Raw genomic sequence first — 27,334 nt, 5'->3', positions numbered from 1 at the left:
TGCAGATGAGTATGTTCTAGAGAATTGTGGCTGAAGTTAACAATGCCATAGAGTACACTTAAAAATTGGTCAAGAGGGCGGACCACAGTTGTGTTGAGTGTTCTTACAAAAAAAAAAAAAAAATGTTTTTTTCCCCCTAGAACGTGTTCCATACTCAGTTCCCGTAAATGGGCACTAAGGAGTTTGTCAGCCTCCAAAGATTTAAGGACATTTGGGCATATGTACATTTTTTTTTCTGGGCAGGGGTCTCTGCTTTCATTAGACCCCCAAAGGAGCCTCATTACCCCCACAATATTGATGGTAGCTGCTGTTCATTTAAAATTCACCGTGTTACGCGTTCGTACCAAGATACTGTTATGGCGACTCCTGTTCTTTTCTTTATACACTGTTTTTAGTCTCGTGTTTGCAGATAAACGGGGGCTTAGGAAACTTACATAACTTGATGAGAAATAGGTGGGTCTTGAACCCGGGAAGTCTGGCCCTGGGACGACTCCTTTGAGCTGCTACTCATGTAATCCTTCCAACGGTCCTACGAACAGAGGCTATTACCCCATTTCAGAGACCAGGGCACTGAGGCTCAGCTGTGCTCGGTCCTATTGTTGGAAGTGGGCAGAGCTGGGACCCAGGCAAGGTTTGTCTGCCTCCAGGGCTGGAGGGATTGACTACCCCTGTTGTCTACCAGATCCTGGGGCTGAGTGTTGTTGCTTATTGATCACTACACCTACTTTTTCTTCACACCTGGCCCACTTCACTCATCTCTAACCTGCTTGATCCCTGTCAGCAGTGGGACTTTCCACTCCTGTGCCAAGGCCCTGGGGTTGGGAACATGATCCAGAGCAAAAGTAGATGGACTCTCCCAATCCCAGCCCAAATTCCCTACCTGCGAACCCCAAAGGATATTTTCCTGGTTCTGGTTTCACTGTTCTGGGAAGACCAGTGGGCTAAGGAAAGGCCTTCCTTCCAAACTCGAGCAGGTGATGTTGTTTTCATCTTAGGCCCTTGGCCTAGGGACCTGAAGGAGTATCTGCCCCAGGATGCTGAGAGCAGACTATGAGCGGACGCCTCCTGAGTGCCCGAGGGTCCTGGAGGGTGGAAAAAAAGTACATAACTGCCCCGGGTCTTGGAAGGTAGAAAGAAAACACAGCGGGAAGCTCCCTGTTACTGAGCCCTGTGACCTCACTGTTCACATCTTTTAAGTGGTTATTGCTTCAAAGAAGCTTTCTAATAACACAAGGCTAGCTATGCAAAGACCACAAGAAAATATTTAAAAATAAGAAGCATACGTCATGTCTTGTGGCTTCTTATGTTTATTGTTAACTATCTGGCCATGGGGCGCCTGGGTGGATCAGTTAGTTAAGCGTCGGCTTTTGGCTCAGGTCATGATTCCGGAGTCTCGGGATCTCCCTCTGCCCATCACCCCGGTTGTGCTCTCTCTCTCTCTCTCTCTAATAAATAAATAAATAAATAAATAAATCTTAAAAAAAAAAAAACTATCTGGCCAGATTTAAAATGTTATTTTGAATAGGTAATATAGGCAAATATTAAATAGTATATCAGGATATTCACAATTTTCCCTTTCATCCCCATTCCTCATCTTCCAGTTCCCTTCCCTAGAGAAACCTCGAGGATGTTTCTTACATAGGCTTTCAGAAATATTTTATACCTATACAGGCAAATATGTGCATATTTGTATATGTATACATGTATGTATATGTATAAATGTACTGTTTTTTTAAAAAAAGATTTTATTTATTTATTAGCGAGAGAGAGCACGAGCCGGGGGTGAGGGGCAGAGGGAGAGGGAGAAGCAGACTCTCCGCCGAGCAGGGAGCCCGATGCGGGGCTCGATCCCAGGACCCCGGGATCATGACCTGAGCTGAAGGCAGACGCTTACCCACCTGAGCCACCCAGGCGCCCCCCCTCCATCATTTTATAGATGGGGAAGAAGAGGCTCCAGGGTTTGGCCACTCATACAAATATCGCAGGTGATGGAAGAGGGCCAAGCTAAGGTTCTGCCCTGGGCCGTGTGACTTAAAGCCTGCCTTTCTTCCACCTTCCCCTCCTGGTTCTTGTTTCTGCCAGAGGAGGAGGCCGTGGGAGCAGTCAGGGCTCTGTGGCTGACCATATAAAGTGTCAGGGAAAAGCTAGAGTCACTTCCTAATACGGTCACAAGAGGGAAACCCTGGGCCTGTGGCTGGGACCTGCTGATGGCATGGGGCCCTGAGAGGCTGGCTGGGACACAGCAGGCGGGGATATTGAAACCTCTGAACTTGACCGGCTGGAGATGGGCTTGTGTGGGGGATAGGGGGGCAGAAACACCACCAACTGCAGTGGGGGGACTGGGTCTGGTGAAATGAACCGAGGTTAAACAGCAGACCTCAAGCCTGCAGATTCTCAAGCCCAACCACCCTGCGCGGGGTGTGCTCCTGCCGACCCAGCTCTTCCTCTCGCGTTGTCGTGCCTCGGAAAGATGGGCTGAACTGAGCAGAGATTCAGATCTGCCTGGAAGCTTGGGTTAAGTAAGGGCTTGCTTGGGGCCTCGGCACCAGGAGCTGTCCGAGGCAGACAGGAGCAAAGTGATACTTCTCCTAGTCATTGTATTCAGCAAGCATTTACTGAGTGTCTGCCTTGTGCGCGGCCCCGTGCTGAACTGGCGATACCAGGGTGGGCAGCTTGCAGTCCAGGAGGTGTCATTTAGGATGAACCCTGAAAGAAGAGATGGAAATGGCTCTGGGAGGATGGAGGGGAGACATAGAAGGTTCCAAGCTGACAAGGTTTCTGTCATCATGAAGCAAAGGGAGCAGGGTATAGTCACCTAACATTTATTGAGCACCTCCCGTATACCACGCACTCTGTTAAATGCTTCACAAGCATTATCTCACAGCAAGCCTGTGAAGGCCCTACCGTCACACATCTTTGTTTTGCAGCTGAGGAAAACAGGCTCAGAGAGGTTAAGAGACTTGCCCAGGGTCACACAGCCAGGAAGTAGCAGAATGGGGGTTCACACCAAGTCTGCAGTACTCGATTCTCTACCCTAAACCACTGCCCTTTACTGCCTCCAGGTCAAGGGCTTGGTGAGAGGGTGGTTTGGGCTGTAAATGACACCCACATTCTAACAAGGGCCTGGCTGTTAGCAGGGGGCACAGCCCGGGGCCATCTGGAAGTAGAGTTAAAACCTGAAGGAGAGGTGGGACTTGGCTGACCATTCAAACGACTGATCCTTATCTGGGCACTTACTCAATTGGGAGGCCCCATGCTAGGGACCAGGACACAGATGAACGGGACACAGAGCCCCTGCCTTTGGTCACAAGGTCAGCAAACCTCTCCTGAGCACCTGCTGTGTGCCAGCCCAGTGCAAAGCCCCAGGTCACAGAGATGAAGGCATTGCAGCCCCTGTTCCAGGGAATCTTTGTAATTAACGTACCCCTCAGGCATTCATCATGGGGCAAGCATTTAGTGAGCACCTGCTGTATGCCAAGACCTATGTACAGAGGAAGAGGGTGCTCTGGCGCAGCAGGAGGGGGCTGGACGATCAGATGGGGGAGGAGGGCATCAGGGCCGACAGTGGACCCATCAGGCCGAGCGCGGGTCCCGGCCCCTGCCTGCCTCTGCAGCAGCCTCCGCCTTCATCCTTGCTTGTCTCCTCCTTTATGATCCAGACGCACCAAACTGCTTGCCGTTCACCCGCATGCGCGCACCTGCCCGGCTGCCTTCCGCGCCTTTGCTACCTCCCGAGCAGGCTAACACCTCCTTGTCTGTTACGATTCAGGGCAGGGAGCACCTCCCCACTGGCAGTTTCCCTGACCACCCCCCAGTGTGGATTAGGGCCCTCTCTTCCTTGCTCCCCTTCATTCCCTGGACTCCATCCTGGGTCTAGGGACATTATTTTTAAATGTCCTTGTCCCCTTTCTGATCTGTGGGTTCTTGGAGGGCAGGGGGCCACCACTGATTTATTTATCTCCAGCATCTAGCACAGACCCGGTATACAGTAGGTGCTCAATAAATGGCTGATGGTCTGTGTTGACCTCATTCCTGCCTTTTTAGGGGAATGCTGAGAACCAGGGAGATTATTCCCTCCTCCCCCCGCCAATCCTATCCCCCTCTTACCCAGGCCCATCACACACCATTGTCCCTTAGCAGACTGAGTCCTGGGGGGACGCTCCTCCTCCGGGCAGCCGCAGGCATGGCTGAAATCCCTTTGCGAGCAGGACGTTGTGCTTTTTGTTTTCTTTAACCCCAGAGCCTTGCACGGTGTCTGGGACATGCACACTGAATGAATGAGGGACCGAATGAACAAATGATGCATTGTTTTTCTTTCTGTAGGACGGACAGAGTTCGGACAGCCTCATGGGCGGTGCTCAGGCTTGGCAGTGGGCCGAGCTGGGCTTGGTGCCACTAAGGTCTCGCTTTGTGACTTTGGTCAAGTTGCTTAACCTCTCTGGTGTTTACTTTGCCCTGAGTGTCACCCAGAGATGGGCCATCTGCTCTTCCTTTCATCCCTTCTAGGGGGATTGGAGGGAGGGCCTGCTTCTCGGCTACCAGGGCCCCAAGCAGCACTGATGCTTCTGTTTGGGAAATGCAATCCCTGTGGGACAGGATGGAGCCTGTCCCCTGAGCTGTGACAGCCCAGGGGAGAGCCAATGTCTAGGAAAGGACACCTGGAGCAAGGATAATGCCTCGAACGTGTGCTCATGGTGGGGTTTGCTGAGCGCCTTCACGCCCTTTGCCTGGTCTGATTATTTCTAGATGCTCTTATGCCCTTGGTGGGAGCAGGACAACTATTCTTTTTTTTAAATTGTGGTAAAATCCATATAACCTAGAATTCACCGTCTGAGCCAGTTCCAAGGGCACAGTTCGATGGCATTTAGTACGTCCACAGCAGTGTACAATCAGCAACACTATCTAGGTCCGGAAATTTTTTTTTTTTTAAGATTTTATGTATGTATGTATTTGAGAGAGAGAGAGAGAGAGTACGCGAGAGCGAGCGCAGGAGCAGGGGGAGGGGCAGAGGGAGAGGGAGAAGCAGGCTCCCCCCTGAGCAGGGAGCCCGATGCGGGGCTCGATCCCAGGACCCCAGGATCATGACCTGAGCCGAAGGCATTTAACCGACTGAGCCAGCTAGCTGTGTGAGCCAGTGACGACCTCACATGGACAGCAGGGAAATCACAGGGTGACGGTCACAGGGTAGATAAGAGGATTCAGTGAAGAGATGCCCATGAAGTGCTTAGAGCTCAGTGCCAGGTGCACAGTAACTACCCAGTAGACAGCGGCTCAGGGAGGTGAGTGGCGGCGTGCAGGAGAGGGGCTGGGGTCTGAACGCCGACTGTCAGAAAGCATACAGCTCTAAGAGAGAACATAGGTGGCCCAGAAACCCAGGGGTTTCCTCCTCTTTCCCCATACCCAGCCTATCCGTGATGCCCGAGCGTTCCCATCAGGACTCTGAGCCTCAGTTTCCCCATCTCTAAAATGGCCATATGAATGCATCTAACAGTTTTGCCTTGAGGATGTAGTGAAAAAAATGCATACAGAGGCGCTCGGTACGTGTTTAAATGCAGGCGGTGCTGGGTGTTGCTGGGCCCGGACCCCGGGGAACCAGGTGTCTGAGCTCTCCTCGAGGCCATGTGCTGCAAGTAAGCTTGGGTTCTCTCTTTGGCAGACGTACTCTGGCCTCTTCTGCGTGGTGGTCAACCCCTACAAGCAACTGCCCATCTACTCGGAGAAGATTGTGGATATGTACAAGGGCAAAAAGAGGCATGAGATGCCGCCCCACATCTACGCCATTGCCGACACGGCCTACCGGAGCATGCTGCAAGGTGAGCCACCCGCCAGGTGGCCAGGGTGCTGCGCGGGGTTGCTGCTCGGGCTGCCTCCAGGAGCGCCTGTTCTGTCCGGGCCCCTCCTGCCCACCCGCTGGCCTGCAGTCCTCGCCAAGAATGCGGAGTTTGGCAGGCGGCGCTGGGCCCCAGGAGCCTTGTGCCTGAAAAAGGGAAAAAGCCAGCTGAACATCTGGGCGTGCGGCTGGGAGGGTGAGGGTGGGGAGCGCAGACGGCTTGGGCAAATACGGGCATGGGCTGCTTGGTGCCCAGCCTCTCTGCTGCCCCCGGGCCCGGCCTGCCGTCTGCAGGATGGTGCGGTGCCCTCCTAACCTCCCGAGGGAAAGGGGTGGCCATCAGCCCCGGGGTCCCAACCTGCCAGCTCTGCATTTGCAGCCCTGGGGGTGGTGTGAGAGGTCTTCTCCTCTCCGGCCTCAGTTTCCCCATCTGTAAAAAGGGAGTGATAGGGTCCACCTTGCAGCTTGTGGAGATTCTCATGCAGCCTTGTCCAAACTCAAGACCCTTGCATATGCCCTCCATGTTTGTGTATTACTATTATTAGTGTTGTTATTACTATTATTAATGAACTTTTAATTGAAGTAAAATATACCTACAGGAGAGGGCGTAAACTGCACAAACTTAGTGTCCAGCCTAAAATTACCTTTGGCATATGTCTGCAGTCATAGAGCCACCACTCAGACCAAGATGTGAAATATTTCCAGAAAGTTCCCTCACGCCTCTTCCCAGTCAATACCTCCTCTATACCCCCCCAGAAGTAACTACTCTGACTTCTGTCACCATCAGTTTTGCCTGTTTTTAAACTTCATAAATATGATGTCCTTATATAACTTAATATTTTTCTCGTAAGCTCTCTCCCCCACAATCTAGTTCAGACTGAATAAAAAAGAGCACTATACTAGATTAGTTAAGAGCATGGATTCTAGAAGAGGGGTGCCTGTGTTTAAATCCCAGCTCTGCCACTCACCAGCTGTGTGACCTTGAGCACGCTACTTAGCCTCTCTGTGCTCTGCTTCCTCATCTGCAAGAGAGGATTATAATAACTGTGACCTACCCATAGGGCTGATGTGAAGATTAAATGTACGACTGCATAGTGCTCAGAACAGTGTCTGATACTTGGTCAAAACTCACGAAATGTAAACGATTATCATCATCATGCACGAAACCAGATGCTACTCATGCCAGCTGTTTGTTTTTTTTTTAGAGATTTTATTTATTTATTTATTTATTTATTTGAAAGAGGGGGGAGGGGAGAGAGCGAGTGAGTGGGGAGAGGAGCAGAGAGGGAGAGGGACAATGAGACTCTGCACCGAGCATGGAGCCTGATGCAGGGCTCAACCCCATGACCCTGAAATCATGACCTGAGTTGAAATCAAGAGTCAGACACTTAACCAACTGAGCCACCCAGGCACCTCTGCTATGTTTTTTCCTAATGCACATTGAAGAGAACATACAACTATTAAAATTGAAATCATTAATCTTTGTGGCACCTAAAATCACTTCACCGTGCTTTATGGTACATGGAATTAGGGTATGTCCTGTGCTCAGTGTGGTGCCTGGTATGCCAGAAGCTTGAACCATAGAAGTTTGCCTTGGCAGGGCCTCTTCTCGGCCTCTATCTGAATAGCACTTTGGGTCACGGCACATACCTCCTTTCACAAGAACACACATTTTCTTTTTCTTCTTCTTTTTTAAAGATTTTATTTATTTATTTGACAGAGAGACACGGCAAGAGAGGGAACACAGGCAAGGGGAGTGGGAGAGGGAGAAGCAGGCATCCCGCTGAGCAGGGAGCCCGATGCGGGGCTCAACCCCAGGACCCCGGGATCACGACCCGAGACGAAGGCAGACGCTTAACAACTGAGCCACCCAGGCGCCCCACATTTTCTTTTTTTTAATCATCAGCACAATTCTGTGAGATAGGGTCACTGTTACTACCTACACTTTATGAGAGAGACAGCCGAGTCTCTCAAAGGGCCCGGAAACCCAGGCCATGACCAAGTGGGGCCTCTCCCAGGAACACAAGCCTGGTCCAAGATTCAAAAATCAGTCAATACAATGCCTAAAGAAGAAAAACCACGCGATCGTATCAATGGATGCAGAAAAGCATTTGACAAAATTCAAAATCTGTTCATGATAAAATCGCTCAGAAAACTAGGAGAAGGAGGGAATTTCATCAACTGATACAAGGCATCTGCAAAAAATCCCTACATTTAACATCATACTTAATAGTGACAGTTTGAAGGCTTGCCCCATAAGATGAGTAGCAAGGTAAGGATGTCCACTCACACCACCCCTAATGAACATTTTACTAGAAGTCTTAGCCAGGGTAATAAGACAAGAAAAAGAAATTGGGGCGTCTCTAAGTTGTAAACTTCACCTGTTCAACAGCCTTGGTCCTCTCTCAGTAAATCCCTTTGCCTCAAAACAGTTGAACCCTTGCTTTCCTCCTCATGTGTTTTGGGTGCATTGTAAAAAGGGCAGTACCCATCACAGTGTCACTGATCTTTGGGGCAGGGTGAGAGGATTTTCTTTCCTGTAAATGGATCTAGTCTTGAGACATAGGAGTTCTCCCATCCTTACACTTGGGAGAGGGCAACGGAAAAGGACTTGGCAGTCCTAAAGCTGTATATAATTTTATGTGACTATGAGGTATGAATAGTCCTAAGGTTATGAACCAGCAGCTGGTAGGCTGCATCCAGCCTTCAGATAAGTTTGGTTTGGGCCACACAGTTTTAAGGATACTTGAAGTAGTTGTCAACTTTTAACAACTGGGAAATTATACATAACAACTGTATGTATTTTTATAGGGGCATGAGTTTTCCAGTTCCCCAGTCCCTACCTGGCCTGGGGCACTTGTTTGTGTTAACAGCCCGGCCCTTGTGTTTGACTTTGCAACCTCTGAAATAGCTACCTCCAAGAGTGTCCTGAGTCAGGAATTGAGAACTCAGTTCTGGAAGTGCCTGAGGGCAGGGATCCAGGTGTGTCCAACCTAGAAGGGCTCAGTAGAAGTGCCCCCAAGTTACTGACCGAATTACCCAAACCCCACGGGTATGACCCAAGCTGGATCATTGCAGACATGGGACTGCCAGTACCTTCAAAGACCAGCAGATGGAGCCTTGCAGAAAGGGCCATGGAGATGAAATCTCAGGTTGTGAAGGATGGCTCCTGGAGTTAGGTATGTGTCTTTGTTTAAAAAAAAAAAAAATTTATTTGTGGTCTCCCTTGATGGAGAAGTTTACAGTGATGGTTCACACACCTTTTTAAGGAAGCTGAACATCACAAAGTTATAGTATTCGTGTTGTTTGGAGTGCTTTTAGTTGCACAAAAATATAGCATACCATATAGCAATTAAAGTGGCTTAAACAATAGGAGTTTATTATTTCACATAACAAGAAGTGCAGGTTGGTGATTTCAGGGTTAGTTAATTCAGGGGCTCAAAAACAGACCTCTTTGGGATTTTCTTGGCTTCTTCCTCATGGTCACAAGATGGCAGCCATAGCTTCAGACATCATGTCCTCATGCTATGATGTCCAAAAGCCTGAAGGAAGTGGGATGTTAGGTTCTTTTCCTATGTCTCTTTTTTATCAGGGAGAAGAACCTTTTCCAGAAACTCCTCAGCAGGCATCCCCTTATGTCTCATTGGCTAAAACCTGGTCACATGCCAACCTCTAAACCAATGGTTGGCAGAGGACTGGGATGTTAGTAATTGTAATTATGCCTCATTGGCTAAACCTTTGGTCACGTGCCAACCTCTAAAGCAATTGTTGGCAAAGGGGACTGGGACCTTTATAATTGGCTTGGACTATTCGTGGTTCTTTTGTGGAGCAGCTCCCACAAGCATGTTTTCTCTGAACATCAGAATGACATGAAATTCTTTTAGCAAAGGAGAAGGGGGAGTAGCAGGTAAGCCCTGCCACAGTGCTCTTAAAATACATATGTGTAACTTTAAAAAACCTTTAATATTTTACGTTCACCCTAAAAAAAATTAAAACATGTATTTAAGCTAAAGAGAATATACCAGTGCCCATAATTCTATCATCCAGAAATCACCACTGTTAATGCTTTGGTATGTAACCTTTCATGTGATAACTGAGCTGAACATCCTGAAATGGAAGAAATTTTGATTGTCTGAAAATAAGTGATTCCAGAAAAAAAAATTCACTTGAAACAGGGACCCAAATCTCACTGTAAGGGGGAAAAAAAAGGGTTGACTGGGCTGGGGAAATGACATTGCAAATTGTCAGTCTGTTTTATCTACATATAATAGGAATTTGGTTATAATTGCAACTAGATGCTAAATCTTAGATTGAGTAGAAAATTAAGGGTTGATTTTTTAAAACTTTTTTTGGGGGGGCGCACAGAATCCCAGGAGAGCATAACACAACCTTCTTCATGTCATGTTTGATTTCTGCAGCAGGAGCTAACGAGAATAATTTTTGCAGACTTATGAGAGGGGTCATCGGTTTTCTCAAGGGCTCTTCCATTTTGGGGGTGCTTCATAAAGCCCCCATTGTGTTGTCCTTCATGATGACTCTGTGATACTTTGTCGTGAATTGACCTGACTTTGTTTGTGTGGCCTTTCCAAGCTCATTGACTTTGCGACACATTGCACCTTCAGGGAAGTTGGCAGTTTTATGGACTTGCTGCTTCGTTCTGTGTGTGTATTGTGATGGTGGATGTTGCCAGCCAGTAATCGGCAAGATAAAGCGGCTGAGTTGGTGGGTGGCAGTGTGCAGGCCAGAGAAGGATGCCTCAGTGGGGTCTGATTTCCAAAGAGGTGGACTCTCTGAAGACTATTTTTGTGTTGTGATCATGTTTCAGCGTTATACTGGATGAGGAGGATCCCCAGTGTTAATACATTTCATTCCCTCTGGGCTCTATGTTATCACACAAAGTTACACAGTGAAATAGAAAATTACTTAGAAATGATGACACATTTTAATCCCCCAAGAGAAAGTGACAGCTGTGAGCACACACTTCCATAAAAGATAAACTTTATTTAGTTTAAATGTGAATCAACAGCTGCTCCACATGGGTTCATTTTGGCATTACCTGGTACTTTCTGGAAAACTAATGATAGACTCCAATGAAACAAATCATGGGGGGGGGGGCGGAAATGCAAGCTTGAGAAAAAGAACTTTTTCTCTAGAAAGTGGAGGTTTGGTTTTTGCAAAGGAAGGTGTAGGCCCAGTTTGTGACTCCGCTGATGAAGGTCGTGATCCCAGGGGGTAAGGTCACTCAGCTGAGATCCACAATGAGCTTTCTGTCTTGTTGGTTCCTAAATCCTTTGTAGAACAAGATGAAGTGTGAAGAGGTGGGGTTGGGGAGAGACGGATAACACATGCACTGAATATAAAATGTAATGTTTGAATGTGTTACGTGAACCTGTAACTTCCTGCGGACCCGTACCCTGCATAAGAGCCAGACTCCATCTTTGTCTGCCTATTCACCTCTGTATCTCCAGCGGATCTGCTGGTGCCTGGCACATGGTAGCTGCTCAGTTAGTATTTGTTGATGAATGGATGAATGAATAAATGTACTTAATCACTAATTCTACCCCAAATTCTCCTCTCTAAATGTGTCGATCTCCTTTTACTATGTCTAGATATATGTTGAGGACCCTGCTTCTAGCTTCTCCTTGAAGGTGATTACTACTGGAGCCTTCTGACCCGCCCTGGCTACCCTCTATGACATGCAGCTGACATCCAGGACCTTCCTTATCATGCTTGGAATTGGCTCCACCCTCTCATGATGGATTCCTTGTTTCCTGGTTTCCATGTCTTCCTCTTCCTTGATTTACTCTCCTATTTAAATAGAGCACCTTTTCTAGTACCTTCTCAAGTAAGGATGTATACGAGACAGATTGAGATCCTGCATATCTCATCTGAAGACTTGATGTGTCTCTAATATGTAAGGGCCAGATTAGCTGAGTTTGCAATTTTAAGCAACAAATAGTTTTCTTTCAGAATTTTTTAAAAGATTTTATTTATTTGACAGAGAGAGAGAGAGAGAGCACAAGTAGGCAGAGCAGCAGGCAGAGGGAGAGGGAGAAGCAGGCTCTCCGCTGAGCAGGGAGCCGATGCGGGGCTCGATCCCAGGACCCTGAGATCATGACCCGAGCCAAAGGCAGATGCTTAACCGACTGAGCCACCCACACGCCCCTATTTCAGAATTTTTAAGGCATGGCTTCACAGCCTTCTAGCTTGCTTCATTGCTGAGAAGATAAAGGCCAATCTATTTCTTAATCCTTTGAGGGTGACCAAAAAAAAAATTTTTTTTTCTCTCCTTCTCTGGAAGCTTTTAGACCCTTCTTTATCCCCATGTTCATGATGTTGATGGGATTTGTCTTGGGTCTGTTTTCACCCATTGTGCTGGAGACTTCGTGGATGCTCTTCATCTGTAAACTCAGGGCTTTATATTCTGAGAAATTTTTGTGAATTACTTCCTTGATGATTTATTTCTCTCTGTGTTCTCTGTTCTGCTTTTCTAGAAGTCTTCTCCTGTCCAGAACTGAACTCCGGGACTGTCCCTTTTTCATCTCTTTTTTATTCTTTTTTTCTGGGCCGTTACTTCAACTTTGTCTTACAACCCTTCTTTTAAGTTTTCATTTGTTATCATACATATAATATATATACGATATACATACACACACACACACACACACACACACACACACACACACACACATACACACATATATATTCTTTTTCCATGCGATGTGATGTCCTTTTCCTTGGAGGATTCTTCTCCATGCCTAGTCTGTTTCCTCCAAGATGCTTATTTTCCTAGTGATTCGTTTCCACTTCTGTCTGACGTATTAGTAACTTTCTTCAGATGTCTGCTGATTCCTGGCTGCCCGTTCATCTGGGGTACTCCAGTGCAAGGTGGATGGATGCTGTGGGCTTGCAGGAGGAGCTTGCTGGTGATGAGCTTGGCTGTAGTTTGATCAGAGCTGGGCCATTCCACTGGGCCACTTCTGATAGATCTTTCCATCTTTTTTGTCCTTGGGCTGATCAGGTTTTTCAGGGAAGACTTATGCAATCGTCTCCCTGGCAGGTCAAGATCTGTCTCCCTTCATTGTGAGGGTCTAGTTAAGAGGCCAAGGGTTTCAAACTGTGGAATGAGACTTGCACTTCATCCTTTCACTACGGTCTCTAGTGCCACCCAGGGATTTTATTCTGCAGAGAATAAAATCTGCCTTCTCCTGTGGGCTGGGGGAAGGGCAGTCACTTGGCTGCAGGGAGCATGCAAGGTATGTCTAGCAGCTTCTCAGACGGACTTTCAGCCCATCCTTGTGTTTGTAAGTCCTCCCTTGCCCTGTCTCCCTGAGCCCCCTGCTGTGGCCAGTTACTGAGGTTTGGCCTGGGGGCAGGGGACTCTGTGATGAAATAGGTTGCTTTCAGCTTTCCCCACCACCAGATTAGACTTCTTCTCTTTTCCCGGAACTGTCCTCATTTGTTCTGTTTTCTGGCCTCCAAGACTTCCTTGCTCTTCTCTCTTTTCCAGTTCTTCATTTGAACTTGAAAAATCCCCTTACTGTCATTTTACTCAGGTTTGGGGAGGGAGGAACATGAACGGCAAGTGTTCAACCCACTATCTTTCCGTGGAAATTCTTTCAAAACTTCTTTTCCAAAGAAGTGATAATGATAATAGTGGATTTTTTTTCAAAGATATATTTTTTAAGATTTTATTTATTTATTTAAGAGAGAGAGAGGGGCGCCTGGGTGGCTCAGTTGGTTAAGCATCTGCCTTCAGCTCAGGTCATGATCCCAGGGTCTTGGGATCGAGCCCTGCATTGGGCTCCCTGCTCAGCAGGAAGCCTGCTTCTCCCTCTCCCACTCCCCCTGCTTGTGTTCCCTCTCTCACTGTGTCTCTGTCTGTCAAATAAATAAATAAAATCTTTAAAAAAGAGAGAGAGAGAGATTGAGAGAATGAGAGGGAGGAGGGGCAGAGGGAGAAGCAGACTCCCCCACAGAGCAGGGAGCCGATGTGGGACTTGATCCTGGGACCTTGGGATCACGACCTGAGTCAAAGGCAAACGCCCAACCGACTGAGCCACCCAGGCGCCGCCCTCAAATATATTATTTTTTAAGTAATCTCTGCACCCAACTTGGGGCTCGAACTCACAACCCCGAGATCAAGAGTCATATGCTCCACTGACTGAGCCAGCCAGGCACCCCGATAATAACCCCACGCAGTGGGGAGTCTGCTCCTCCCGCTCCTCCTCCCCTTGCTCATGCTCTCTCTTGCTCTCAAATAAATAAATAAAATCTTCAAAAATAATAATAAAATAAAATTAATTCTTGAAACTATTATAGTGCCCACATATGGACTCTAGAATAAAAACAATACTAAATTATAAAGTCAGGAAGGCCAACAGAGTTTTTACTTTTCCCCATAACATTTCCGTTGCTGGTTTTTATGAAACAGCAAATACCGAATCCTTTCAAAATTTCTCATTATTTTTCCCTCCCTTCCTTCCCGTGTGCGCGTGTGCATGTGGGCCTGTGTTTATAGGACTTGTCCCTGAATCCAACCCTGGAGGCAAGGGCTATATTATATGGGAAACTGAGGATCGGGGAGGCAAAGAACTTGCCAAAGGTCCGGTGAGGGTCAGAGCTGGATTTGAACTTGGCTTATCGGATGCCCAAGCCTGAGGCTTGCCCGGTCAGCTAGCTGTTGGGAGGAGCCCCCGATTGTCCCGTGGAAGGTGATTTGCTCCCGGAAGGTCTATCTTCTTACACACGTGGGGTGTTGAAGCCCTGGTGAAGTGACAGTTAGCTGGCGGGGGTAAATTAACAGGATGCATGTGGGGAAAGCACCACCCCTGAGGCTTTCCCGACAAGCCACTTTGGATCTCCCTCCTCCCCTGCATGGGTCCCCGGGGCTGGGGGAAGGGTGTGAAAGGCACATAGGATTTTGTCCTGATGTGCTGAGTGGAGCCATCAGGGTTTGTTGCTGGAAGTGTTTTGTCCTCATGTAATTAGCACCAAAGGGCCACTCTCGGGGATTAAAAAAGAAAATCACAGCTGGCTGGCCTCTGTCAGCTCCGAGGCTCTTGGCTGAACCCTCTTCAAACTGGAGAGAAATCTGGGAGGTGGTGTGAGCTAACCTCTAAGCTCTCTGCTTTGCAAGTTCCCACACTCAGTTGCGTCCCTCTGTCCGAGGGAGGTCGAGGTTGGCAGGTCCTGGGGCGGGGGGGGCCGGCTCAGGCTCACCAACCCCCCAGAGGCTGCTCTGTGAGCTTGGCAGAGAGAGGAAGAGCACTGATGTGTCCGCCCCCCTGCCGCCCCCGCTCACTGCTCTGGAAAGCCCGCACGGCTCGGCTCTCTCCAGCACCATGAGCCCGCCCGTTTTACCGATGGACAAAACCGACCCTCAGTGCACTGAGTGAGTTGGCCCCAGAGCCCCATGCCCCACCTGGAGACGTCACCCTCTGCTGCCCTCGAAACATTGATTTCCCCTCTGAGGCCGTGTGGTAGTGGGGTGCTGTTAACCCCATTTCGCAGACCAGGAGACCGAGGCCCCAGGAGGCTAAGGGACTGGCTTAGGCCTTCTCATTAGAAATCTCTGAACTTGGCCTAATACCCTGTCCGCTTAGGACAGAATCGCTGCAGGCTAGAGCCACTGCACCAGCTCACTATTTTGGATGACGTGGACGATGGCCCTGGTGATGATCATAGCAATTGCTGAGGTCTTCCACATGTCGTGGGTAATTTTAAGCTTTGTGCATCCAGCCTCACTTCGCTGTTTTCATATCCTGGAAAGGGGTGGATTCTTTTTCCTTTTTTTTTTTTTTTAAGATTTTATTTATTTATTTGAGAGAGAGAATGAGAGAGAGAGAGCATGAGACGGGGGAGGGTCAGAGGGAGAGGCAGACCCCCCGCCGAGCAGGGAGCCCGATGTGGGACTCGATCCCGGGACTCCGGGATCGTGACCTGAGCCGAAGGCAGTCGCTTAACCAACTGAGCCCCCCGGGCGCCCCTGGGGGTGGATTCTTATCCTTATTTCCCTCATAAGGATGGGGTCTGGCCTAAGAGGTAGAGCCAGGAAGTCATTCCAAGCGGTGTTGCTCTAGAGACCGTGTTGCTACAACGTGTCCCCGCAGGGGGACCAGATGCATGGCTCCCGGCCTCTTGGAGGTTTTGCAGTGGCCCTCAGCTCTGTGTCTGGCCGGATGGCGGGGTGGGCAGATGGGGGCTCCGTCCGCCTGGCTCGGTCATCACTGAGGCCCTGGGACATGTAGGTTTGCACTCAGAGTTATCACGAGAAGTTCACATTCTTTGCCAGGAAATGAGGAAGGGTAAAGGATCATCTGATTCTGATGACCCTTTTATGGAGCGCCTGTGGTGTCTTACTTACACGGAGGGGAGAGAGCTGGGGAGAATTTTTTTTTTTTTTTTAACAAGCAGTAAATGTTGAGTTGAAGAAGCAGGCATGCTGAAAGGACTTGGGAAGCTCTGGCTCTTTGACCACAGACGCATGCTCCAGCCTCCTCCCTCTGTGCTCTCCCAACCTCAGAGGGAATCTGGCTCCCCGTTCCCCCTTTGATTCAACAGTGTTGAGACCCCACCGGGGGAGGTGGCATGGTGAGGAGGGGTACCATCTACTTGGTGGGGACCAGGTGAAGGAGAAGGCAGGTATACAATCAAATCATCCGCACAAATACATGTGCTCAGGAAGGGAGTTTCCGGGGAGCTGTGAGGTGGACCCTGGGGCCTGTCAGTCTGGGAGGGCAGGAGGTAGGGGGCGACAAGTGGGTGTAACAAGGGAGGTGCGTGTGGGATCCATAAGCTGGTGGGGCTGGAGCAGAGAGAGGGAGGGAGAGGGGGGCAGGTGCGAGCTGAGGCCCAAGGGTCCACCATGAAAATACTGGTCTCCCCAGGCCCCATCTGTCACCTGCTATGAAAGACGCCAGAGCTTCCTGAGGGTCTGGAAAATTCCTGCTGGGCTCCAGCACAAACCCTCAGAGTATCTCTTCCCGCCCAGAATCTCTTCCTACCAGTTTTGCCGGAGGACAAGGGTAGGAGAGGAAGGCCCAGAGAAAGAGAAGGGCCCTGACCTGCAGAGTGTAGTGGGTTGGGGCATGGGCCCTGGAGCTGGGTTCAAATCCCTGTTCTGCCAATGCCCCCACCTCTTTGTGCCCAGTTTCCTCTTTTGTCCCGCGAGGCTAAGAACCGGGCCTACCGCAGTTGGTGCAAGGGTTAATTTGGACAGAGGGTGGGGAACACGTGGCCTGCTCCCAGCGAGTGCCACAGGCGTTAGCTGAGGAGGCCCAGCACTGACATTCACCTTCACGTGTGGCACTGGGTAGGCAACTGCTCTTCCCCACGCAGGAGAGGCCGTGTCCTCCATTCCTTACTGGGCTGGGGTGGGGAGTGGTGACCCTACAGCAACATAGGTCTGGCCCCCTCCCTCTCACTGGGTCCCCCTAGCAGTCTGGCATGGGAAGGAAGAGAAGCAGGGAGCCTGGGTCTGTTCTCGGTCCCAGCCTGGTTTTCTCCTTTTATGGTCAGCCTGCAGGCCTCTGGCTCCCCAGCCATAAACCACGAGATTGTGTTTGGGATCGGGCCGAAATAGCCAGTCTGTGGGGAGCTGGGCGTCCCCTGAGAGTCTTCAGGCTTTCTTCGAGGGGGCGGACCACCGGAGTCCTTTATCTCCTCGGAAAGCTGACCCGCAGACTTGCACATCCAAGGCCGGACCCGAGTCCGGGGAGGAGGGGAGAGGCATGTTTAGGGGTGTGTGTGAGGTAAGGAGCACCCCAGGTCTCTGGGCTGGGTGATGCTGGAATGCCGGCCCCAGCCCCACACACCTCTGCTCCTGGGCTGTCGGACCCTATAAAATCCCTGTGCTCTGGGCCAGGCTTCCCAAGGCTGCTGGGAAAGCCTGTCCCTCTCCCTGGACTGATGAATCAAGATAGCCTGTCCATCTGTCAGTCAGTCTCAAAATCATCCCTTAAAATAGCGGGGGTTGTCTGGGCCAGCCCCCTGCGGGGCATGTTTCTCTCTGCCTCGTTCTGATTGCAGGGGGTGTGGTTCCTCCGCCCCTCACCCGCTTCCTGACTCAGTTTTTCATGGGTTTCTTATCTGGCTCTGTTCCTGAGTGGGTTTCTCCTTTGGCTGGAAGTTGGAGGCACAGATATCTATATTCCCTGATTCCAGAACGAGGAGCTGGTGGTCGTGCCAGAGCCGGGCACCTGCCCCTGCAGATTTCCCCTCCACAGGAGAGGTGATACTGACTGCTGTCTTTTCCCACCGAGCCTTGCTGACCTTTAAGGCTTGTCTTCTGTTTTTCTGCCTGAAGTCAAGGCCTGGGCAGGGTTGCTTCCTTCTGGAAACTCTGAGGGAGAATCCGGGCCACACCTGCCTCCTGGCTTCAGGGGGTGGCTGACCATCCTTGGCGTTCCTTGGCTTGTCTCTGTCCCTCCAGTCTCTGTCACCACCTTCATGCAGCCTTGTTGGACACTTAACCAACTGAGCCACCCAGGTGCCCTGCTTGGTCCTTTTTACTGGCTGCCTAATGTGCCCTTACATGGCCGTACCAGAATTTAAATACTGAAAAATTGACTAGCTCATCTTCAGTGGACAGACCAGTTAAATGGTTTGCATCTGGTCTTTTGCTACTGCTGATGTTGTTGCAGTGACCAACTCAGGCGTCTGTCGTTAGACACATGTGTGGGTGTTTCCGATGTGGATGTTTCTGGAAGGGTATGGAGCAGCCAGGAATCGTAGCAGAAGATGGGGGTATCCGTAGGAGTCAGTGCAGCTGACCTGGAAGATGGGACTATGTGGGGATGGAGTTCTGATGCAGAAGGAGAGTGCTGTGTCTCTCCGTCTTGTTCCTGGGGCCCTTCTCCCTGCAAGGTCCCCCTGGCCCTCAGCTCAGGGGTCAGACTTGCCTGAATGGAGTGTCTCCACACTCCCTGAACATGGCGCTCGTAGGCAGCTGAGGTCCATGCTACCACCTCAAGGTGGAAAAACTGAGAGCAAGGAAGAGGAATTGAGTAGTCTTTTGGTACTTCTGCCTTTTATTGTGAGGATTTGCCTCAACCGGGTCACCAGAACGTCCATCTGTGATCTGAGAGAAGAAAAGGAGAATTGATTGGAGGTGGCACAAGGTCCATGGAGCTTGCCCAATCATCTCGTTCATCTTGCCCTGCGGTGGGCCAGATCTTCTCTATGAGATAGAACTCCCCCCTCTAGATATGGTCATTAATGTCCTCGCTGTTTCCCAGTGACACATAGGAACGGCCTTCTCCATATCCAACCATCCACCCATCCGTCCATCCATCCACCCACCCATCCGTCCATCCATCCATCCATCCATCTTCCCATCCAGCCAGCCAGCCATTCATCTTCCCATCCGTCCATCCATCTAACAAATGTAATTGAGCACCTGCTATGTGCCAGGTACTGGAGCTACAATGTTTTTTTTTTTTTAGATTTTATTTATTTGCGAGAGAGAGAATGAGAGACAGAGAGCATGAGAGGGAGGAGGGTCAGAGGGAGAAGCAGACTCCCCGCCGAGCAGGGAGCCCGATGCGGGACTCGATCCCGGGACTCCAGGATCATGACCTGAGCCGAAGGCAGTCGCTTAACCAACTGAGCCACCCAGGCGCCCTGGAGATACAATGTTAAACAAAACATATAACTTCCTACTTCCCCAATAAAGCTTGCTTTCTAATATGGGGAGACAGACAGTGTGGGCCTAAAGTGATGGTTCTTAGACTAGGTGTGTCAGGGGTGGTGGGCCGATGTGTGGATTTGAGATCTGATTCTTAGGAAGTGGATCCTTCTATCCCAGAGGCCACTCCATGCCCTGGTTCCTTCTTCCCACCTGGACCTTAGCACAGCTTCTTCCTGGCCTGGGAATAGGCCTCACACCTTCCCTTGGCTGGGCCATGCTGATCTCCCCAAGCTGCCTTGTCCCCCAATGCCTTCCCTAGTCCCCTGCGGCCGTGGCCCCTCAGGACCCATGTCCCATTTCCTGTGTGCTGTCGTACCTGGGGAGGCAGAAAGAACCCGAACTCTGACGCACGTGTTTGAGAACCCTGATCAGTCACCGAAGTGGCCATGTGACTTTGGGCTACCTAACCTCTGTTTCCTCAACCCTGAAGGGGTCAGGATCAAAGGCCACACGTGAGAAGTGCCCGATGCTCTATCTGGCCCAATAAATAGGAGGTTGGGGTTCAAATCCTGCCTCACCCACTGCTGTGTAACTCTGGGCAAGTTTAAAAGTTTCTGTGTGTCTCAGTTTCTCCATCTGTACAACGGGGATAAAAAGAGCCTATCTCGTAGGATATGTGAGGGTCTAATGTGGGTTAATACAGGTCAATGCTTAAAACAATGCATGGCACGGAGGAGGTGCTAGGTATTACATACGGTTATGTGGTATTTTTAGGGTCAGCGTCATGTCCAATATCTGGTAGATACCCTTAAAATATTTGTTGAATGAATGAATAAATGAGTCAGTTTTTCGCATGTATATCGAGCTTCCCCATGACGAAGCCCACTTCTTCTAGGTTTGGGGGTGGTTTTTTGCAGAGCTCACCAAGCTAAACTTTCTGTGTCCGGAGCTCAGGGCTTGGGAGCTGGGGGTCCAGAAACTGAAGGAAGCGAGGTCCAGAACTGGGTGCTTCTGCCTGAGGACTCCATGGTCCTGTGGGGCACAGACACAAGAAAACAGAAAAAAGCAAACCCGGGACAGAGCGCTCTGGAAGCACAGGTCCCTATGGGACCAGGGGTGTGGAAGGTCACCCCTGTCTTGGGGTCGGGCAGGAACCAGTGAGAGAGCTCCTGAATTTCTATCTGGGAGGGACTTGGAGACAACAGTGGGATTCTGGAGGGGGCTGGGGGCTTTTCTTGGGGCTTACTCTCTCTACCAAGGTTGGCGATTTGTGATAGCTTGACAGCGTTGAAGGGGATTTACAGCCAAGCCACCCCCGGCTCCATCACCGTGGCGGGGGCTTCTTGGAGGAGGTGTCATCTTTGAGGCTGAGGGACCAGGAAGGGGCCAGGAAACAAAGAAGAGGGCAGCCTGAACAAAGGCAGGAGTGTGCTCGGAGGTGGGGGGCGGGTCACTGAGGCACCAGAGTGAAGGACACAGGGGTGCCAAGGCTGGGGAGGTGGGCTGGGCCAGTTATGGGAGGTCTTGGGTGCCATGTTCAGGACTGCGGGCCTTACCTAAGGGCACTAACTTTTTATTTTTATTCATTTTTTATTAAAGATTTCTATTTATTTGAGAGAGAGAGAGAGAGAGAGAGAGAGAGCACAAGTTGGGGGAAGGACAGAGGGAGAAGGAGAAGCAAACTCTCGGCTGAGCAGGGAGCCTGATGCGGGACTCGATCCCAGGGCTCTGGGATCATGACCTGAGCCGAAGGCAGATGCTTAACCGACTGAGCCACCCAGGAGCCCTGGACACTAGCTTTTTAAAGACGACTTTATTGGGCACCTGGGTAGTGCAGTCAGTTGAGCGTCTGACTCTTGGCCTCTGCTCAGGTTGTGACCTCGGGGTCCTGAGATCAAGCCCCGTGTCAGGCTCCACATTCATTGTGGAATCTGCTGGAGGTCCTCTCTCCCTCTCCCTCTGCCCCTCCTGCTCACGCTCTCTCTCTCTTTAAAATAAATAAATCTTAAAAAAAATGAAGATGGCTTTATTGAGATAAAATTTGAGTACCAAAAATTCATCCATTTTAAGTGTGAACTTCAAAGATCTTTAGTAAATCGATAGACTTAGGTCAGCATCACTGTAATCCAGTTTCAGAACCCCAAAGGCCCATTTGCAGCCACTCCACGCCCAGCCCCTGGTGACCCCCCGCCTGCTTTCTGACTTCACGGATTTGCCTACTCTACACATTTTGTATAAATGCAGTCCTATAATATGTGGCCTTTTGTATCTGACTTCCTTTACTTAGCACAATGTCTTTGGGGGGTCATCCACGTCATAGCATGTGTCGCTAGGACATCGTTGCCTTTATGGCTGAATAATATTCCCTGGTATGAATCTACCTCGTATTGTTTATCCATTCCCCAGGTGATGGGCACTTGGGTGGCTTCCACTTTTTAGCTATTAGGCCAACACTGCTGTGAATGTTCATGAGCTAGTCTTGCAGGGACACGTGCTTTCAATTCTCTTGGGTATATTCCCAGGACTGGAATTCTGGCCCTATGGTAGATTTATGTTGGACTTTTTAAGAAACTTCCAGAGTGGGAGAGTGTTAAGTTGCAGAGTGATCGTCAGCTCGGTGTGTTAGGAAGATCACTCTGAGAAGGGGTTCGGAGAAGGACGGGACAAGACCCGGGGAGATCTCTGGCGCGGTGTGGATCAAGAGGGCCTGAGCACCGTGACAGCAAGGATGGAGCCAGGGGATGGATTTCAGAAACACTTGCCACTTTGGCTTTGCCCGTCAGCAGATAAGATGCTCTGATTTTTCGGTTATGGCTAATTCGCCGATGGTTGAAATTGTTGGTAACCGTCCCTGTATCCCTCGTAGGGCAGGAAGTGGGTTCCAGACCCTGGCTCTACCCTCTGAGGCCACTTTAAGAGTAGAAGGTGATTGGACACCTGGGTGGCTCAGTTGGTTAAGCAGCTGCCTTCAGCTCAGGTCATGATCCCAGGGTCCTGGGATCGAGCCCCACATCAGGCTCCCTGCTCAGCGAGGAGCCTGCTTCTCCCTCTCCCTCTGCCCCTCCCCCTGCTTGTGCTCTCTTGCTCTTTCTCTCAAATAAATAAAATCTTAAAAAAAAAAATAAAGAGTAGAAGGTGATCAGTAATGTCTGCTTAATCACATTTAATCTCACGATGCCCTATATTCCCTGCCGGGGTTCTCTGGGGTGGTCAGCAACAGAGACCGACTCAGCACTTTATCTAGGAGAGGAATGTATGGAGGGGAGGATTGTCAGGGAGCTCACAGATGGGGTGGGAAGACTGGAGAGCCACGCTCAGAAATGGCAGGAATGGGCTTCTCGGGACCTGGGGGCAGGAAGTGAGGGCTCAGGGCTCTGTCCACCCACTGTGCTTCCGCATCCTCTTGGCTGGGGGACCAAGTGGTGCAGCCACACCAAGACTGTATATGACGGCAGGGGTGGGGTCGGAGGCCCATCTCCTAGAGGAACACAGGATGATGCTCTTCCCAGAAGAGGACATGCTAGGTTTTCAAACCCAAACTTTCTACTACCCTATATTCTAGATGCAGGAACTGAGGCACGGAGGGGTTAAGACTACTCGTCCAAGGCCACGGAGTTGAGAAGTGGCCGAGTGAGACCCCAGTCTGCTCTGTCTGGCAGAGTGGGCTTCTGGGACCCCCTCCCCCCACACACACACCCAGAACTGGAGGGGCTAGAATGCCCACTGCCTTCTGAACTCATCAGGCTTCAGCATCTTTCTGGGGCTGCCTCCAGGACTTGGGGGGTAGGGAGGAGTGCCGAAAGGAGCCTTGCTGTCCTCTTGGCTCTGCTCTTGCCCCCTGCGCCCTGGGCAATAAGCCCAGGTGGCCCCTCACCACCTTTGTTGGGGCCAGTGTGCAGGAGCTTAGGATTGGGTTGCGGGGGGGGGCTTGGGGGGAGGCGCTATCTCCAGACCCTCTGCTCAGAGCTAATTCTAACTCATGGCCTTTTTTCTTTCTGTTCTCAGATCGAGAGGACCAGTCCATTCTGTGCACGTAAGTGGAGCTGCCTTTTCCTGTTTTTCTACAGTCGAGATCCAACCTGCTAAAGAGAAAGGTCCGTGAGGGCAGAGCTTGTGTTGACCTTCCCAGGCGCCTCATTCGTGTCTGGCACGGAGTAGAGCTGCGCTCAACTTTGGCTGAACAGAAGTCCTCACGCTGAGGCAGGCACACCCAAACTCGTCAATGATACCTGGTGCCATCTTGTTCTGCAATGTCCCCCTTTCTAAAATGAGCATTTAGTGAGCACGTACTGCATGCTAGACCCTGAGCTATTTACAGACAGGATTGCATCTCTCTGCATAACAGCTCTGGGAAGGTGGAGGGCGTCTCTGTTAGCGAGGAAATCTTGGCTCGTATTAAATTACTGCCCTAACAAGTCGCAGTGAGCGAGCACATTCGTGCTGTATTTAGTGGTTGGTGTCACTGTGTCTTCGAAGACCCAAATACATAGTCAGAGGATTATGTATTAACTCAATTTAGAATCACTCAGAGAATCTTCAGTTCTCAGGAAAAATCCCTCCTGTCATGGGCAGAATAATGAGCCTGCAGTGATCTCTACATCCTGATTTCTGGAAGCTGTGAGTATGTCAGGTCAGGTGGCCTGGGGGCATGAAGGTCGCCGATGCTATTAAGGTTCCTAATCAGCAGACCTTAAAACAGGGAGATTATCAAGAGTATCCAGATGGCCCAGTGTCATCACAAGGTTCTTAAAAGTGGAAGTGGGAGGCCGAGCAGAGGGTCAGAGGGAGATGCAACGTGAGAACTTGACCCACGATTGCTGACTTTGACGAGGGACGATGCCTGCGATGAGAACAGCCTCTAGAAGCTGGAAAAGCCAAGGAACTGGACTCTCCCCTGAAGCTCCCAGAAAGCAAGAAATACAACCCTGCTGACGCCTTGGTTTTAGCCCAGGGAGATCCATGTCAGACGTCTGACTTCTGGAACTGCGTGATCATAGATGCTGAGTTTCTAGTCATTTGTTATAGCAGCAACGAGAAACTTGTACCCTTCCCTTCGATCCTAACCCCTACACCACTCCCACCATCGCTCCTTACTCGGCAGCTTTAATGGGGCCAGGCCTCCTGGTGGGTATAAGGCACCCGGGAATGGGCCAAAAATAAACAGGACCCCTCTTCTTAAGAGGGAAGTCAGCACTAGGACGGTAATCCCACACTTGTCTTTTAGACTACCTGAACTTACTGCTTGACTTACCTTTTCAGAAACTGGAAAAGAAAACCACATACACATTTTCTTAAATCACTCAAGTAAGTGTGTAATTACAAACTGTGAAAATTACAAAGACTGAAACACGTAAGGAACTAGAAGAATCTACACATAAGAAGTATTCTAATCGGGCAGAACGAGAAAGGCTTCTCCAAAGACGTGATATTTTGGCAGAAATAGCAAAGGAAAAGGGGGAAGCGGTTCCAGCATGTGCAAAGGCAACTGGAGTCAGATGGAGCATGTTCTAATTAAGAAACTAAGAGGTCAGTTTGGCCAGAGTGTGTCCCTCAGAAGGAGCCCTCTGTCTGGGAAGAGCCATTCCCGGACATCCAGGACCCACACTGGTGGCTTTTGTATTTAGTGCATTGGTTTAGAGAAAAAGATTTTCAGCCTGCCCATGCTGGCTCAACCACTTGTAAGGCATGATGTGAAACCTTTGTGACAAGGAGCCAGCCCCCAGAAGAATTTGGGAGAAGAGTTTCAGGTGGGGAACAGCAAGGGGAGGGGTCCTGAGGTAGGGACCATTTGCCTTTTGGGGAACAGAGAAGGTTGGATGGGCTGGGGCAGAGTGGGGAAGGGGGTGGATAGGAAGGTGTGGTCAGGGAGCCAACCAGGCAGGGTCTTGCAGGCTGGGATGAAGGCGTGGAAAAGAGGTAGATCAGATCTTTCTGACCATTCAAGGAGGCCAGAAGGGCTTCTTGGGGACGCACACTGGTGCTGTCAGAGTCTGGGGCATGAGTCACCTGGGTTTGCACTTCCCACTTGGGGTGCTCAGACTCTGGTCTCAGGCCAGTCTCTCCCCCAGGGGAGGTGACTCAGGCCGACAGCTCCCTTCTCCCGCTCTCCCCTGGGGCCCGCATTGACTCTTGTAAAACGACAGGGTTTCCAAGGGGATTCCACTGGGTGCCTCACCTATGGCCTGGCCGGAGTTCCCTCCCAAGCAGGCCTCCTACTTTGACCCACCTCCCCCCATCCCTTCTGCTCTGTTTTTGAAGAAGAAACGCTTCTTGGTAAAAGCCTACAGGATTTTGATAACGCAGTGCAATACTGAGGGTCACAGATAATCTCAAGAGGGCAGCCCTTGTGGTTCAGAGGTGGGACCTTGGAGGCACAGGGCTAGGTCTGCCTTCCTGCCTTGCTGCATGGCAGCAGTTTGTGCTTGGGCAAGCTGGGTAAGTCTGCAAACCTCAGTCTCCTCATTTGTAGAATGGGGCTGTCGGTTGTGGCCACATCCTAGGGTGGTTGGGAGGATCGAAGGGGCAATGTCGGGGAAGAACTGAGCATGTGTCCTGGCACGTAGTAGATCCTGCACCATTGTTGGCTGTTGTCTGAAGTAGTGGTGGCATTTTGCCAGAGTTTTGTTGAGCCTTCGCTTGCTGGAGGCACCATGGTTTTTGAGGGTGAGGCCCAGGCTTAAGAATCAGAATCCTGGCTGCAGTGAATCTCTGCTTTCACAGATCCGAGGATCCCTGAGTTAGACTTCTGTGATTTTATGCCAGGAGTCAGCAAACTGTCACCCAAGGGCCAAATCTGGCCCTCTGTTTGTTTTTATAAATAAAGTTTTATTGGAACACGGCCACACCCATTCATTTCTGTGTGGCTCGTGGCTGAGTTTGCGCTACTATGGCTGAGTTGAGTACGTGCAACAGAAATCATTTGTGTGCCTCAGGGGCTCAAATGTTTACTCTCTGGCCCTTTATAGAAAAATTTGCTGACTCCCAGCTTTAGGCAAATCAATAAACTTCTCTCCACTTGCTTTTTCTCTTTTTTCCATTCTACCCTAAAGGCTAAATAAATAATTTTTAATTTAAATTAAATTGAAATGTAAAATGCATGCGAGCCCATATATTTAATTTTTTTGTAACTGTAAGAGTAAAGCGGATAAATACCCAGCAGTGAACAATAGGAAAACTTTACCCACAGTCCACTGCCAAGTTTGGCCCCAGTAAGCCTTGGTGTAGCCCCTTCTTCTTGTTGTTGTTGTTTTTCCTAGGCAGTTTTGAACATAAACACGAACTCAATTGTGTGCATACATCTTTTTCTCTTGCTTTTTTTCACTTGACATTCCACTGATGTCACATTTCCATGTTATTTACAAATATCCTTTTTGGATGACTGCTGACCCTCCATGGAGTTAGTGAAACACTTGAAGCTCTTAGGTCATTTTAAATTTTATCCTTGGGGTGCCTGGGTGGCTCAGTCAGTTAAGCGTCTGCCTTCGGCTCAGGTCGTGATCCCAGGGTCCTGGGATCGAGCCCCGCATCGGGCTCCCTGCTCAGCGGGGAGTCTGCTTCTCCCTCTCCGTCTGCCGGCCACTCCCCCTGCTTGTGCTCTCTCTCAAATAAATAAATAAAATCTTAAAAAATTTTTTTATTCCCAAACAAATATATGATGACGTCCAACTTTGTGGGCAGAACTTCCTCTGTGATTCCTCAGCTTCTTTCTTTGAGGATGGGGAGGTAGGACCCCAGATGCAGGAGCCACAAAAGCAAAGTCTGTGTGGTGTAAGGCTCCTGATTCTGGAGATTGGTTTGAAAAAGAACTCATGTTTCCCGGACCTCATTTTCCTGGCACCGTGGTTAGGATTTTGGCTGTATGTGCACCTGATTGT

At 49.9% G+C, this 27,334-nt stretch overlaps 1 protein-coding gene across 5 annotated transcripts in view; it reads left to right on the top strand.

Annotated features, from left to right (window-relative positions):
* Positions 1-27,334, top strand: part of MYH11 (myosin heavy chain 11) — a 108,167-nt gene that overhangs the window by 19,426 nt on the left and 61,407 nt on the right. For all 5 annotated transcript variants that reach the window (XM_027614100.2, XM_027614099.2, XM_027614097.2 and 2 more), the window contains exons 3-4: positions 5,657-5,813; positions 23,466-23,493. In XM_027614100.2, the coding sequence (XP_027469901.1) occupies positions 5,657-5,813; positions 23,466-23,493 (185 nt within the window). The remainder of the gene's footprint in view (positions 1-5,656; positions 5,814-23,465; positions 23,494-27,334) is intronic.

This window comes from Zalophus californianus, chromosome 10 (assembly GCF_009762305.2).
Source record: "Zalophus californianus isolate mZalCal1 chromosome 10, mZalCal1.pri.v2, whole genome shotgun sequence".
NCBI lineage: Eukaryota > Metazoa > Chordata > Mammalia > Carnivora > Otariidae > Zalophus > Zalophus californianus.
This window is presented reverse-complemented; position numbering and strand designations above follow the sequence as displayed.